A 14,577-nucleotide genomic window follows, 5' to 3' on the forward strand; every position below is an offset into this window, starting at 1 on the left:
GGCCTGTGCCTCTTGCCATCTGCTTTGAAAACACGGTCATACAAGGGAATGTTCCTTCCTTGTCATTCTTTATTCAGACTCTCAAAGAACCCTGTAAAGGAGATAAACACTTTTTGAAAAGTTTAAGATCATTTCATTTCCCCCCTGCTGTCCTGGAATGCTAGGTTAGTCCTCTTCCCAGGATATAAAAATAAGAGTTCCAATTAATCGTTCAACTTCCTTTGAGGGAGTATGTTCAAAGAGTTTAGCAGCTTCCTTGTAGCTTAAATTACCTGTTGTTGTTTCCAACTTGTTCCAGCTTCTCATATAAGAATGAATTCATTCTCATATAGAAATTATAAACAAAAGTTAACCATATTCAAAGCCTCTGCACAAGAGGGAAGCAGTGTACTTTCATCCTTAGCATTGACCTGAGGATGATGACACTAATGTACAAGCGACCAGTATGCTTTTTCTTGTCCTTGCCTGAACAGGGCTTTGTCCTGTTGGAAGAATGTAGCTGGGAAGGGAACAGAACAGTTTTTCAGCTTGGTGGCAAAGACTCTCATAGGTGGTCATAGGTGACCACCATCCTTGAAGAAGGCTATGGCTTGCTAAGTTCTCATATTTGACTTAGAATAACAAGATGTCACACACTCAGTGCTTCCAGTAAAATGGGACACCTTTCTAAAATCAGTCATGTTTTGATAATTTGTTGTCTAAAAAGTGAGGTTTGTTTTTTTTTTTAATAGACATTCAGAGTTACAGAGAGAGGCAGAAACAAAGAGAAAGGGAGAGACGGAGGGAGGGAGGGAAGGAGGGAGACAGAGAGAAATCTTCTGCTGGTTTAACCCCCAGATGGCTGCCAACGGCCAGGACTGGGCCAAATGGAAGCCATGAGCCAGAAGCTTCTTCCAGGTCTCCTACATGATTAGCAAGGACCCAAACACTTGGGCCATCCTCCACTATTTTTCCTAGGCCATTGGCAAGGAACTGGATCAGAAGTGGAACAGCTGGGACATGAACCAGAGCCCATCTGGAATGCTGGCACCACAGGCGGCGGCTTTACCCACTATACCACAATGCTGGCCCTGAGAGTATGAAGTTTTAATTGATCTAATTGACCATTATAAATGGGCTTAAGCCATAACATAAAATTTTAAATCTTCTAAGCTATATCTAAATTTGTGTACATATTTTCTCAATTTACTATACAATAAAATGTACTCTTAGGCAAGGCATGATATATATAAAGTTCCTAGTCATGGAGTCCATTATTAAAAGTTCAAAGGAAGGTATAAATTAATACTGCTATTAATACTTTACTGTTATTATTTTTATCATAAGATATTTTAAGATGAGCTGTTCTATTATAGAAAAAGTATTACTTGGGGCCTAGTTAGCTGTATATCCCCAGCCCTATCTACAATACTCACTTTCATATAAAAGTTATTTACCTCAGGGACAGGCATTGGTGGCACAGCAAATTACGCTGCTGTCTGGGATGTCCACATTCTATGCTGGAATGCTCCTTTGATGCTCCTTTGAGATCCAGCTCTCCACTTCAGATCAGCTCCCAGAAATGTGTCTGGGAAGGCAGCGAAGGATGGGCCCTGCACCCATGTGGGAGACCTGGATGGAGTCCCTGGTTTCTGGCTTTGGCCCTGCACAGCCCCAGCTACTGCAGTCATTTGGGGAGTAAACCTGCAGACAGGAAGGTCTTGTTCTCTCTCTCTCCCTCTCTTTCTGCCATTCTATCTTTTCAAATAAATAAGTAAATAAAACCTTGAAAAAAAGTTATCTACTGCAAACTTAGAACACAGATTTCAGATAAAGAAAACTCTATAAACACTTAGTTCTGAAATTCTTTTGTTCATGTGTCTTGAGCTCTCACTCAAAAACAGTAGAAAGATGTCTGTGTCTCTACTGACACATGAGTAAATGAGAAAGCATATTTATTTTCAGCTTTCAAAACTTGTGTTTGTCTTTATGGTTTAAATTATTAAATGTGATTTATTAATAAAAAAAAAAAAAGAAAGAAAGAAAAGGAAAGGAAAGGGGCCGGCACTGTGACGCAGTGGGTTAACGCCCTGGCCTGAAGCGCCGGCATCCCATATGGGCGCCGTTTCGAGACCCGGCTGTTCCACTTCAATCCAGCTCTCTGCTATGGCCTGGGAAAGCAGTAGAAGATGGCCCAAGTTCTTGGGCCCCTGCACCCACGTGGGAGACACAGAAGAAGCTCCTGGCTCCTGGCTTCGGATCGGCACAGCTCCAGCCAATGCAGCCAATTGGGGAGTGAACCAGTGGATCGAAGACCTGTCTCTCTCTGCCTCTCCTCTCTCTGTGTAACTCTGACTTTCAAATAAATAAATAAATCTTAAAAAAAAGAAAGAAAGAAAGAAAAGGAAACAAACACTAACCAGAAGAAAACTGAGAACAATATTAATAGATAAAATAGACTTTGAAGGGAAAAACAAAGCATTAGTAGAGATAAAGAAACGTCCTAATAATAAGTTAATTCAAAGGGACATATAATTCTAAATATGTACAACTAATAATCTTGCAAAAATACAATAAATATTGATAGACTTTCCAGAAAAATATAGGCAAATCCAGTCATAGAAGGATATTCTCAGTAACTAGTAGAAAAAGAAAAAATGAGGAGAGGTGACTCTCTCACTAGAATTCTCTGTATCTCAACTCTAATTCTCCTCTGTGTCTCACTGGTGCGCATTTAGGATAATTTTTTGAGACCTGTGACCCTGATTAGTCTCTCTTCAGAAGCATATAATCTGCTATTAAACTTACTCATCAAGGTTTGCTTTTAATATTTAATTACATTTTTTCCCAATTTTGAAATTCTATTTTCTTCTTGTTCAAACCTGCACTTGTCATCTGTTATGGTTCCTTACTTACTGCACACATTTCCGAACTTGTGTTTCATTCCCTTCAGCATGGTAAGCCAGGGCTTACCTGGCACAGCAGCTAAGATGCCGCTTGGGACATTCACGTCCCACTTCCCACAAGTGCCCCGTTCAAGTCCTGGCTCTGTCTCTGAGTCCAGCTTTCTACTAAGGCAGGAGGTCATGGGCCAAGTACTGGACACCTGCCACCCCCATGGGAGACCCAGATTGAGTTCCGGGCTCCTAGATGTGGCCGGACTAGACTCAGACGTTGTGGCTATTTGAGGGATGGACCGGTGGACAGAAGAGATCGCTCTCTCCCTGCTGTCCAAATAAATAAAAAATAACTTTTTAAAAAATTAAGAAAAAAATAAGTAAACGTTGTAAGCTCATTCTGAAGTCTCAACTGTGTAACTGAAGGCCTTGTGAGGTTTTCCTCCTTCTGATTTGTTTGTCTAGAGAAGTTCTGACTCACAAGTTCCCAAGTGGAATAAACAGTGATCTGAGATTATTATACCCAGATAAACTCCTGTGCTCATGACAAGGCAAAAGGAAAACATTTCCCTTCATAAAAGGTCTCAAGGACACCTTGAAAATACTCAATGAGAAAACAAGACCAACCAAGTTAGTCAAAGCAAACAATTTAGGAACATGGAACCAAGAACGTACCTGTGAAATACCAAAACCCAAGACCAAACAACTCGTGCATGCGTTATGATTCCAAAATCAACTACAAACGATGATATATTTATAATATAAATTTATAATGCGATGCAATTAGCAGATGGAGAGAGGAGGCTGAAGAAAATACAAGGCTGCTAGTTCTTTCCTATTTCATAACAGGAAGTCAATCACACAATTTAAAATTGTGACATGCAACTAACTGATTGTATAATATACATATATTATTATATATTATATTACAATATAATCTTCTTCATTATAGGCAAATGTTTTAGCAACTAATATAAGGAATATTTATTTGAATTTCAACAATTCCTTCAGTTTTGCTTTCTTTTCTTTGGGTAAATTCAAGTAAAATAAAATTCAGAACTGTTCATTGAAACAATGCATTGAACTTTTACCTACTTCCCCCACCCCACCTTGATCTCTGTCTGGTTCACCTTCAGCTGCCCGTGCCCAGGGCTGCCTGCCCATCTCCATCTCTGCCGAGCTGTCCATCTTTACTTGCCTGCATATTCCTGTCTCTGTCTGCCTATCTCCTATCTGCACCTGCCTACCTGTCCATCTATGTCTGCCTGCTTACTTCCATCTCTGCCAGCTGGCCTATCTGCGCCCATCTGTCATTCTATGCCTGGCTGCCAGTCTGTTTATGTCTATCAGCTCATCTGAAATCCTCCTGTCTGCCTGCCAGCCTGCTTACGTCGTCTCTTATCCATCTCCTCCCTGCGGGTCTCTCTTCTGTCTGGCCAGCAGCCACGTGTAAACATTTAGAAATATCAAGAATGGTGCCCTTCTGACGTTAACAGTTATCACCTAGATGGTAGTGTTTTGAGCAATTTGCTTTTGCTTTCTCCTTTCTAATTATATACAGAGATTGTGATCATATAACGAGCATACATTTAATAAATTTTTTCTTTAAAATAAAGGCAACAAATAGAACAACCTGATTAACAAACAACCTTACATCAGTGTTTCAAACTCTTCAGACCATAGCCTGAGTAAAACATGTTAAAGGATATCCACAGTATTTTAATAAATAAATCATGAGTTCATAAAGAAAGACTAATCCTTACATCAACTGCACTATAACATGGTTTAATCTGTTTTATTGCTTTATTATTCAAATATAATAATAATGAGTTTTGACTCATAAAGTTGATCGGATGATCTAGGAATGAGTCACAGCAGGTAGACTAAAGCATTCCACAAAGACAAATTTCCAGTGGAGGGAGCTGGTCATCCGAATGGCCCTACATAAAGCACTCTTACCACCTGGCCTTCCCGCTGTGGGCAGCAGCAGACAGAGGCTGCCCTGAGCCTTGCCAGCCCTGGTCTTCCTTTAGGCACTGTCTACTTCCACTACCTCCAACTTGCCCAATCTGCAGTCCAAGGTGACTTGCTCCACCTTGTCCTCGCCCCTGCCACGTGCCTCCCTGGCCTGCTTGCCCATAGGCCTTTGTTCCCACATCACGTACAGATACCTGTATGGCGCTCTGTAGCATATGTACACATTCTATCTCCCCACAGAGAACGCGCAGTTCTTTTTCTTTTTCCCCCAAAGAAACTTTTTATTTAAGGAGTAAAAATTTCATAAGTACAACTTTAGGAATACAGTGATTCTTCTCACCATACCTGCCCTCCCACCCCACCTCCTCCTCTCTCTCCCATTCCCAGTCCCATTCTCCATTAACATTCATTTTCAATTAACTTTATACACAAAAAACCAACTCCATATGAAGTAAAGATTTCAACAATTAATGTGCAGTTCATGAATGCTCACCTTATACTTTAATAGCCTGTAGGGTTAACAGTCCCTGAATATCTTAATATTGAAAAACAAAGTATGATGAAAGAAGTTACATGTTATCTTCCATAAAATAAATATTCATCATTGACCAAGAGAGGGCACTAAAATTCAGCTGTTCCCTATAGGTTAGTTCCTCCACTGCAGCACTACTGACAAGGTGAGCCAGAAAGTTCTTAGCCATGGTGCAGATTAAGCTGCGGGCCATTCCGTGTGCTGCAGGATGTTAGAGAAAAAAATCCCTGGCTGCTGCCCACCACAGGTCAGTAACATCCCCTCCCCGGCTGTGATGACCAAAACTGTGTCCAGACCTTGCTCAGTGTCCCCCGAGGGGCAGGGTCAGCCCCCACTATAACCCAGTGATGCCGTTTATGGCTATCAATCCTGGCCACCACGTCTGCTCTTGTCTAGCTCCCTGCCTGATCAAGCCTCTTGTTCACACCGCTGCTCTTCCCAGCCCCTTTCCACCTACTGTCTTCTCCACTGCAGGTCTATGATTTCAACGTCTCCACGCGAGATCCTTTTTCTCCCTTGATTCCCCTCTCACCTCCTTTTCTCTCTTACGTCATAAATACTTGCACTGTATGCGCACCACACACCTTTGCAGGAAACGAACACCTTGTGGAGGTCCTCAGCTTGTGAGACAGCCCCAAGGCCCTGGGAATGATGCTGCCTCTCTGCTAGGCGCAACTGTTGCTGAGTGGTCACAAACAGCTTTCTTCCCACCTACCTCTGGGTTGAGTTTGTTATGGAAACGTGAAAGTTCTGCCGGATCATTTTGTACAGAGTTTTCCAAAAACAAAATTAAAAAATCACACACACACACAACCAGAATCACAACAATGCACAGGAGTAGAGGGATTATGATTTATTCACTTCCATAACTTAGCCCAACTCATCAACACGATTTCTTGGTGTGTATGAGTAACAGAATAAGAACAGAAATCTCTTCAGTTTCACGAACGTGTAACACACTCAAATACTAACCTGACGAAATACTTCATTCACAAAGTTGACATAGCCTCGCGTTGACAAGAGAATCCGCTGCACCATCTCATACACCAGGCGGTGCTCCTCCTCGACGCTACAAAGGCTGCAGTTGCTGAGTCTTCGGTCAGACAAGGTGCTGCTGTTCGAGTGGTTTCTGTCCTGCTCTGGGGGTCCGCCACCGTCTGCCTCTGCTGCCCTGTCCTGCACAGCACCACCACCGACGGTCTGGAAGACACCATCGCACTCCTCAGTACCCTGTTCTAAAGGACTCTGGGTGCTCAGGGTTAAGCTGGAAACCAGTCACTGCTTGAAGTGTAACAGGCTCCAGAACCTGTCCTTACCAATTTTCCAATTAACCAACAAAGTGCTTCCCAACTAACTTATTTAAATCTTAGTAACCTACAATGTTTAATTTGCATTTCTGAAACTGAAGAATAAATCAGCATATCAATGCACTTGTACTGCCCCCACACTAAAGCGCCACACTTCTGCATGTACTGTGTCATAGCAGATACCTGAAAACAGGGGCGATTTCTTTTTACAGCAACATCATTAATTCCTAAGACTAAACGGCATCTTGATGGTGGAGTGCCACGATCTTCAGAGGGTCTTTCAGGAGAATTTTAAGTTTTATTCTCAGAATCTCAGATTAAACTTAGTTAAAATATTTACAAAATTGTAAATATTTGTAAGACTTTAGGAGTACAAAAAAAATGTTCACGCTATGACTAACAAAGTGCAACACTGATGTCTGCTCTCATTTCCCCATAGAATTAAAAATTTCCTCTAAACAGATATATAATTTTGCTTCAATTTTGTAACCTCCATTGTTACTTAAACATTAAAATATGCCACTAAAATGGCCTTAAAATTTTACCCATTGTATTTTTTACAAGAAGTGATAAGTCAGGAGCAGTACAGAGCATAATTTCAGTAACTACCAATGAGAGTGTGAAAATTAAAACATAAATCTAACAGTAATCTCTACGGAAAGTTAATGAAAAATCACATCTATAATAATTTTTCTCTTTCTGCCTTGGTTGCTAAAGCCTGTGTGGCTTATCAAAGTCCCTGTCACACTGTGAAATGTGCTACCTTATAGAAATTATTTTGTCTTTTTGATGAATTTACTATCTTCTTCAGGAAAGTAAAATTTTATTCATTTTATTCTTTTTTAATCTGTGGCTTCAGTAGAAGTGACTTAAGATGGGATGAGTATGGCACGGGAAGCCAGGCCCAAAGTCAGTATGAAAAGACCTGCCCTTACGTATCTCTACCTGTGAGACAAGTCGCTTCACTCACTCGGATTGCTATGGGAGTACAGAGAAGCCCAGTCTTCCAGCCGCCCCCACCAAAGTAACAGTCGTGTGAATGAAGTCATCTTGGACCCTCTGGACGACCAACCAACAGCTGAAGACTGCAGTCCAGTGAGTCCTTAAAGCCACATGAAGCACACACGAATTGCCCAACCAAATCCAGCGCCAATCCTGGACTCAAGAGTGAAATATGACAATATTACAAAAAGAGGGCGTGGGCACTGAGCCTGGTGGTTAGAGCGCCTGTGCCCCACATCAGAGTGCCTCGGGTCAGGACATGCTCTGGCTCCCGACTCCAGCTTCCCGCTAAGGCAGGCTCTGAGAGACAGCAGTTGATGGCTTAAGCAGTGGGGTTCCTGCCACCCAAGCAGGAGTCCTAGATCGAGTTCCCAGCTCCTGGTTTCAGTCTGAGCCCAGCCCTGGTCACTGCAGGCATTTGGGGGATGAACCAGGGATGGGAGCTCTTTGTAGGTCTGTTTCTCTCTGTCTCTCTCTTTCTCAACCTATGCCTCTCAAGTTTAAAAAAAAAAATTAAGAAAGGCTGCTGCTTTAAGTCCCTAAGTTTTGAGGTGGCTTGTAACACAGCAAATAGATAACTTAAATAATAAAAATGAAAATTTGTGTTTAAAGGCACTAAGTCATATAAAAATAAGATCTGGGCTGGCGCTGTGACGTAACAGGTTAAGCCTCCACCTGCAAGGACAGCATATCGGTGCAGGTTCAAGACCCAGATGCTCCACTTCTGATCCTGCTCCCTGCTGATGCACCTGGGAAAGCAGTGGAAGATGGTCCAAGTGCTTGGGCCCCTACACCCATGTGGGAGACCCAAAAGAAGCTTCAGGCTCCTGGTTTCGTCCTGGCCCAGCCCCAGATGTTGTAGCCAGTTGGGGGGCAAATCAGTGAATGGAAGATCAATCCCTCCCTCCCTCCCTCTCTGTCTCTCCCTCTCTCTCCTTCCCTCCCTCTCCTCCTCTCTGCCTTTCAAATAAATCTTTAAAAAAAGATAAATAAGCTCTGTCAAATAGAGCATGATGGTACCATAAATGGATTTCACTTCATGCCATAAAATGAAAATGTTTTAACAAGATGATGCTTGATTAAACACTCTTCCTATAAAAGGCTATTTCCCAAAAACATCTGTACATTTTGAAAAACATTTATAATTATAAGTGGTAAGACTTAGAATAAATGAAACTAACAAGTCTATACATAGCAAGAACACAAATAAGCACCCCAGAGAGAGCTCCATTTCCTACCCACTAGAATCAAGCTGGAATTTCCAACTATTGTTATTAGTGAACTCAAGTGGTCAATGCTAAGATGACATTTATTTTTCTCTGGCATGTGAAGAAGACTGAATCATTGACACATCTGCTTGGAACAGGCGAGCCCTGCCAGAGCCCAGGAAACTGCCCTGTACTTCTTCCCTGAACCTCCCTACTCCCTAAGGTCCTCTCCGCCTCACAGGACACACTTCTACTGTTCTTTCTGCAGTAAGGGTCAATAAGGACACCCACAAAGCAGGTGTTAAAGAAGAGGTGATTCCTGGTGCCACTCAATTCTGTCATGAGTTCCTGGCATGGTTAAGGGCAGCCTGTGTTTGTCTTTGTAGTTTAAGAATGAGAGGGGATGAGAGTAGTAGTCAAAAAATAAATGAGTGTACGACACAAACACTGCAGGGTTATCAGCTTGTGTGATTCACTTTTTCTATCTCTTTCATTTTAATTGTTATTTTTTAAATGACATTGTTATATCAGTTTTGGTCCATTAAGTTTGTGGTAACTTGTTTCAGTTGCAAGAGAAAACTAAAGCAACAGGGTCGGTGTTGCGGTGCAGCCGGTGAGGCCGCCGCCGCCCACCACTCCTTCATCCCATACTGAAGCATCAGCTCTCGTCCCAGCTGCTCTGCTCCCGATCCAGCTCCCTGCTGATGCACCTGGGACAGCAGCGAACACAGCCAAGTCTCCCATGTGGGAGATCCAGATGGCTCCTGGTTTCAGCCTGGCCAAGCCCAGCCCTAGCCAGGGCAGCAATTTGTATAGTAAACCAGTAGATAGGAGGTTTCTTTCTGTCTCTCTTGCTCTCTGTTATTCTTTCAAATACATAAAAATAAATGCAAAAAAAAAAAAAAAAAAAACAAAAAACTAAAAAACAACAACTTACCATGAAGCACTAGCAGCCTCTACCATGGCAGTGGCCATCTCTAGGCACGGCCATCTGCACAGCAGGCATGGAAGGCTATCTGCCTGGCACTGACTCCCCTCCCTAACAGAACCTCTGGGCTGTTCATCCTCCATCCACACAGCCCAGGTGACAAACAGGAAGCTGGCCTCACCACAGGACCAGGGGAGAGTCTGTTTAATGGAAGCCAACCATGGAACCTCCTGGGCCACTCACACATCCAGCCTTAAGCCATCCAGAGCTTTGCTATGGTTCCAGGGGTGGGATGGTAACCTAAGTTGTTGCACTCAGACAAAAGAGAACGGTTTTAGATTCCTGGACTGCTTCTGAAATAAACAAGGAAAGCAGTGCCCCAGCTGCTGGCAGGCAACTTGCAATCAAGGTGGAAGCTGCAACAAAACAGTGAGAGAGGGGGGCCGGGTAAAGCCGCCACCTGTGACCCCGGCATCCCACATGGGTGCTGGTTGGTGTCCCAGTTGCTCCACTTCCAGTCCAGCTCCCTAATGGCCTGGGAAAAGCAGAGGAAGGTGGTTCAAGTGTTTGGGTCCCTGCCACCTAAGTGGGAGATCCAGAGGAAGTCAACAGCTCTGGCTGGTGTGGCCATCTAGGGAGTGAACCACTGGACGGAAGATTCTCTCTCTCTCTCTCTCCCTCTCTTTCTGTAAAGGAAGTCTTTTATGTTCTCACTGTAATTGCATCTCCCATGGACGTCTGGAAAACCTCCCTCCCTCTAGCCCCGTAGTGAGTTCTCTTCTGTGCGCCACACGCTCTAGTCTCTGTATGGCTTTTCTCCTTCACGATCCTATGACTAAAGTGCCCGGGCCACCTTTCTTCCTCCTCAGTGTCTGCCAGCTCAGGCCTACATCATGCTTCTGTGACTCCTGTGACTCCAGGCACCGGCAAACCTGCAGTTAGTGCACCTCACTTCTGTCTGTTCTTGGGCACCATGCGCACAAAACCACACAAGGCCACAAGCTTCCGTCCCCCAGTGAAGTGGCTGCTCTCTGACCTCCACCTGTGGTGGTGTTCTACCAAGTGCAGAGATGCCGAGCCACTCGGCCTGGTGGGAAGGCCCCCATTTTGTGTCTGACCACAGCCAAGAGACAGAGCACAGTAGGCCCCACACAAGGGGCTTCACAGAGAGGCAGCCTGCTCTTCTAGGGACCTCATTTTTGAGCTCCACAAGCGGCCGGAATTCTGAACCACTGATCCACTTCCTCGCTAAGATGCCAGAAGGCATGGCAGCCCTGTGGGTCCTGGCCAGGGGCCACCTGCATGCTTCCCAAGGGCCTGCCTGTGCTCATGCTCAGGAGTCACTGGCAACGGAGTGAGAGTGTGAAGGACGGGACCAGGAGTGGCACACAGCAGCCACTTTCTCAGAACACCACCGCACCGCCCCCTCCCCCAACACTGCCTCACAGTAGCACCTCCTGCTGCAATCCCTCTGCAACCTCAGTGTTATGGACAGGGTGGGCTAACACTTGTAAGATGTATTCCCAGGGCTGGCGTTGTGACGCAGGGGGTCAAGTCTCTGCCTGAGATGTCAGCATCCCATACAGGAGCAGGTTCCTGTCCCAGCTGTTCCACTTCTGATCCAGCTCCCTGCTAATGCACCTGGGAAAGCAGTGGAAGATGGCCCAAGTTCTCGGGCCCCTACACACACATGAGAGAACCAGATGAAGCTCCTGGCTCCTGGCTTTGGTCTGGCCCAGTCCCTGCTGTTGCAGCCATTTGGAAGAGTGAATCAGTGGATGGAAGAGCTCTCTGTCTCTCCCTCTCTCTCCATAACTCTGCCTTCCAAATAAATAAAATAAATCTTTAAAATAACAAATGATTCCCTATAAACGGATTCCCTATAACCAACAACCTGTAAGAACTCACTCACTTTGTATTTTTTACATAAGCACTAAGAGATGAAAAATGATGAATCACTTACCTGGATGATTTTAGGCAACACATCAACTCCATTTTTAGTGTTTTGTGTTGTAGTTAGATACTTTTTCTCCAAAAAGAAAGTTACAATCCACTTAATAAAAACAACACGAGCTGCCATGTAGGGGATTTTTGTACTGTAAATGTTTTCATTGTCTCTAGTTGTAGTAATGTACGCTGGCTTGGATCTCAAATGGGGGATGTCTGGCAGAAAAAGAACACAGGACTAGATTAGTGCGACTTCAGACTGTGTGGCCCACACAAGTGTTTCAGCTTTCAATGAAATGAACAGACATCTGGTTGTTTAACAGTGACTAAGAATGAAGAACCAGGAAGGACTATAAATGGTATCTCCTGGAAGGTGTGCTTCCATTTCTGCCCTGCATGTGACCAAGAAAGGCTGGTTCTCAGCAGCCCTGTCTTCATCCAGCGATGGTGAACAGCTATGGGAAAACTAAACCAGCAGCTCCTACTGATGCTGAGAGATTACATGAGACTAAGAGAGATTCTGAGAACATGAGACTTTTCATACATGATACACCCAATCTAATTTCTGGCTGGAACAAATGTCAAAGCATATATGAACTTTTAAAAAAATCATTTTAGGGGACTGGTGTTGTGGTACAGTGGGTTAAGCTGTCACCTATAGTGCTGGTGTCCCATATGGGCACCAGTTGGAGTCTTAGCTACTCCAATTCCGATCCAGCTCCCTGCTAATGTTCCTGGGAAAGCAGCTCTTGGGCCCCCACACCCACGTGGGAGAGCTAGAATGGCTCCTGGCTTCGGTCTGGTGAAGCCCTGGCCATTTTAGCCATTTGGGAAGGGAACCAGAGGATGAAAAAGTCTCTCTCTCTGTCTCTCTTCTTTCTGTAATTCTGCCTTTCAAATAAATAAATCTTTAAAAAAATATTTTAGGCGTTTTAACATCTAACTGCACTAGTTAAATCCACTGAACCTTAATTTTACATCTTTTTCCCTTTAGATGAACCCAAGGAAACAGAATCAACATAACGTACTTTATGTCTCAAAGAATTCAGAAAGTCGCATTTCATCTTTGGTATATCAGACACTACGTTTTCCAAAAAACGAATTAAGAAGTCGATTTTCCATTATTTAAATTCCATAGCAATTCAAAAATTACACGGTTCTGGACTTGAGAGAATACTTGCCACAGACCACTCCCTGTCTTAACGAGTTTTTGTACATGTTTAGGTAAATGGGGCAAAAAAGTTCTACACAGAACCTTTTAATCTAGAACTACTAACAACACACTGTTGGATTTGTTTGTGGTTTGTTTGTTTACAATGAATATGAACTACATATAAAATCAGAAACCAGTTTGGAAAAAATATCCACACATACACAGCTAACAAAATACACATCCTAGTCCCACTAACAGTCAGAACTCCAGGACTTCTACACGTCTTGCAACTCCCCTAGCTTCAGCAGCTCTCTCCTTGCCCACCGGCAGGTGTGTTTGTGTCAAGGGCTATGTGTACACACATAAACACATGTAGCACACACAGACAACTGAATGCCAGCCCTGTTCCCCAAGTGGACAAATATCCCTGATGATCTCCACACGCTCAAAATGGTTCTTGTTATTTATTCGAACACCACCTGTTTTAATAATCGGGAACAGACACTTTGCACCCCACCTTCGCTAAGCTAGAGGCTACTTCTGCTCCATGAGCCCTCCTTTCCTACACAAGGAAAACCTTAAGAGATAAACGAGAAATTCCTGCATGTTTCCTCCCCTCTGGGCCTGCTGTGCACACACACAAACATCTGTCCTTTATATGCAGCTAGCAGTAGTAGCTGCTGATCACAAAGCCAGCATGAAAGAGAGGGCACAGGGTGGGCAGCTGTGCCCTCCCTCACTAGGCAAGGCCAGGCGTCAGCACATCCTACTCCTCCTAACAGCAGACTTCGGGAAGTGTGGGATTTTTCACACTAGAAAATGGTAAATATAATTACACCAAAAATAATACACCTCAAGTTACTTCTGAGCATAGAAGCCACGATTTCCCTTTACTGCTCTCGTTCAGGTACACATTGGTGCAAACAGTAAAGATCACTTATTAGGAAACTCTAACACATCTTACAATAAAGTTACCATTCAACACAAGAATATAATGGCTGTTCTGCTTTAAAACAATGAAAGATCACATTGAGGGAAAGACTGCACCGGTTTCTCAGTGGATGTCCTCTAGCCAAAAGTACTTACCAAGTACAGGTTTGTAGATGTTTGTTAGCTTAGTAAATGATGGAAACAAATGAGGAAGATAATACTTTCGAAACAATGTAAAAAGAAATTTAAAACCAGTATCTTGATTCTCTTTATTCTTCCACTCCAAGCTTGCAGCCTTTGGATAATATGAGGAAAAGAACATAGGAATATTTATATTTCAAATTCACATGTACTGAACTGAACTGTTATTAAAATTCCTACTGTAAATGAAGAAAAATTGACAACCATATAATGAAATCATCTTAAAAGAGGACAGGAATCAATACTTCAAAACTAAACAATAACTATGGGGCCAGTGCTGTGGTGCACTGGATAAAGCCACCGCGGGTTCTAGTCCTGGCTGCTCCACTTCCGATCCAGCTTTCTGCTATGGCCTGGGAAAGCAGTGGAGGATGGCCCAAGTCCCTGGGCCCCTGCACCCATATGGGAGACCCAGAAAAAGCTCCTGGCTCCTGGCCTCAGATCAGAGCAACTCCAGCCATTGCAATCATCTGGGGAGTGAACCAGCAGATGGAAGACCTCTCTCTCTCTCTGCAT

At 43.7% G+C, this 14,577-nt stretch overlaps 1 protein-coding gene across 16 annotated transcripts in view; it reads right to left on the reverse strand.

The window, feature by feature from the left end:
• RALGAPA2 (Ral GTPase activating protein catalytic subunit alpha 2) overlaps positions 1-14,577 on the reverse strand; it is a 327,703-nt gene that overhangs the window by 237,406 nt on the left and 75,720 nt on the right. For all 16 annotated transcript variants that reach the window (XR_016216034.1, XR_016216033.1, XR_016216032.1 and 13 more), the window contains exons 8-10: positions 14,017-14,155; positions 11,794-11,993; positions 6,358-6,585 (exon numbers count right to left, since the gene is read on the reverse strand). Coding sequence is in view for 13 of the 16 variants with exons in the window: in XM_089307358.1 (XP_089163484.1) it covers positions 6,358-6,585; positions 11,794-11,993; positions 14,017-14,155 (567 nt within the window). In the remaining 3 variants the exon portion in view is untranslated. The remainder of the gene's footprint in view (positions 1-6,357; positions 6,586-11,793; positions 11,994-14,016; positions 14,156-14,577) is intronic.

The sequence above is a fragment of the Oryctolagus cuniculus genome, chromosome 11, assembly GCF_051225735.1.
Source record: "Oryctolagus cuniculus isolate XC-2025 breed Fujian yellow rabbit chromosome 11, ASM5122573v1, whole genome shotgun sequence".
NCBI classification, from domain to species: domain Eukaryota; kingdom Metazoa; phylum Chordata; class Mammalia; order Lagomorpha; family Leporidae; genus Oryctolagus; species Oryctolagus cuniculus.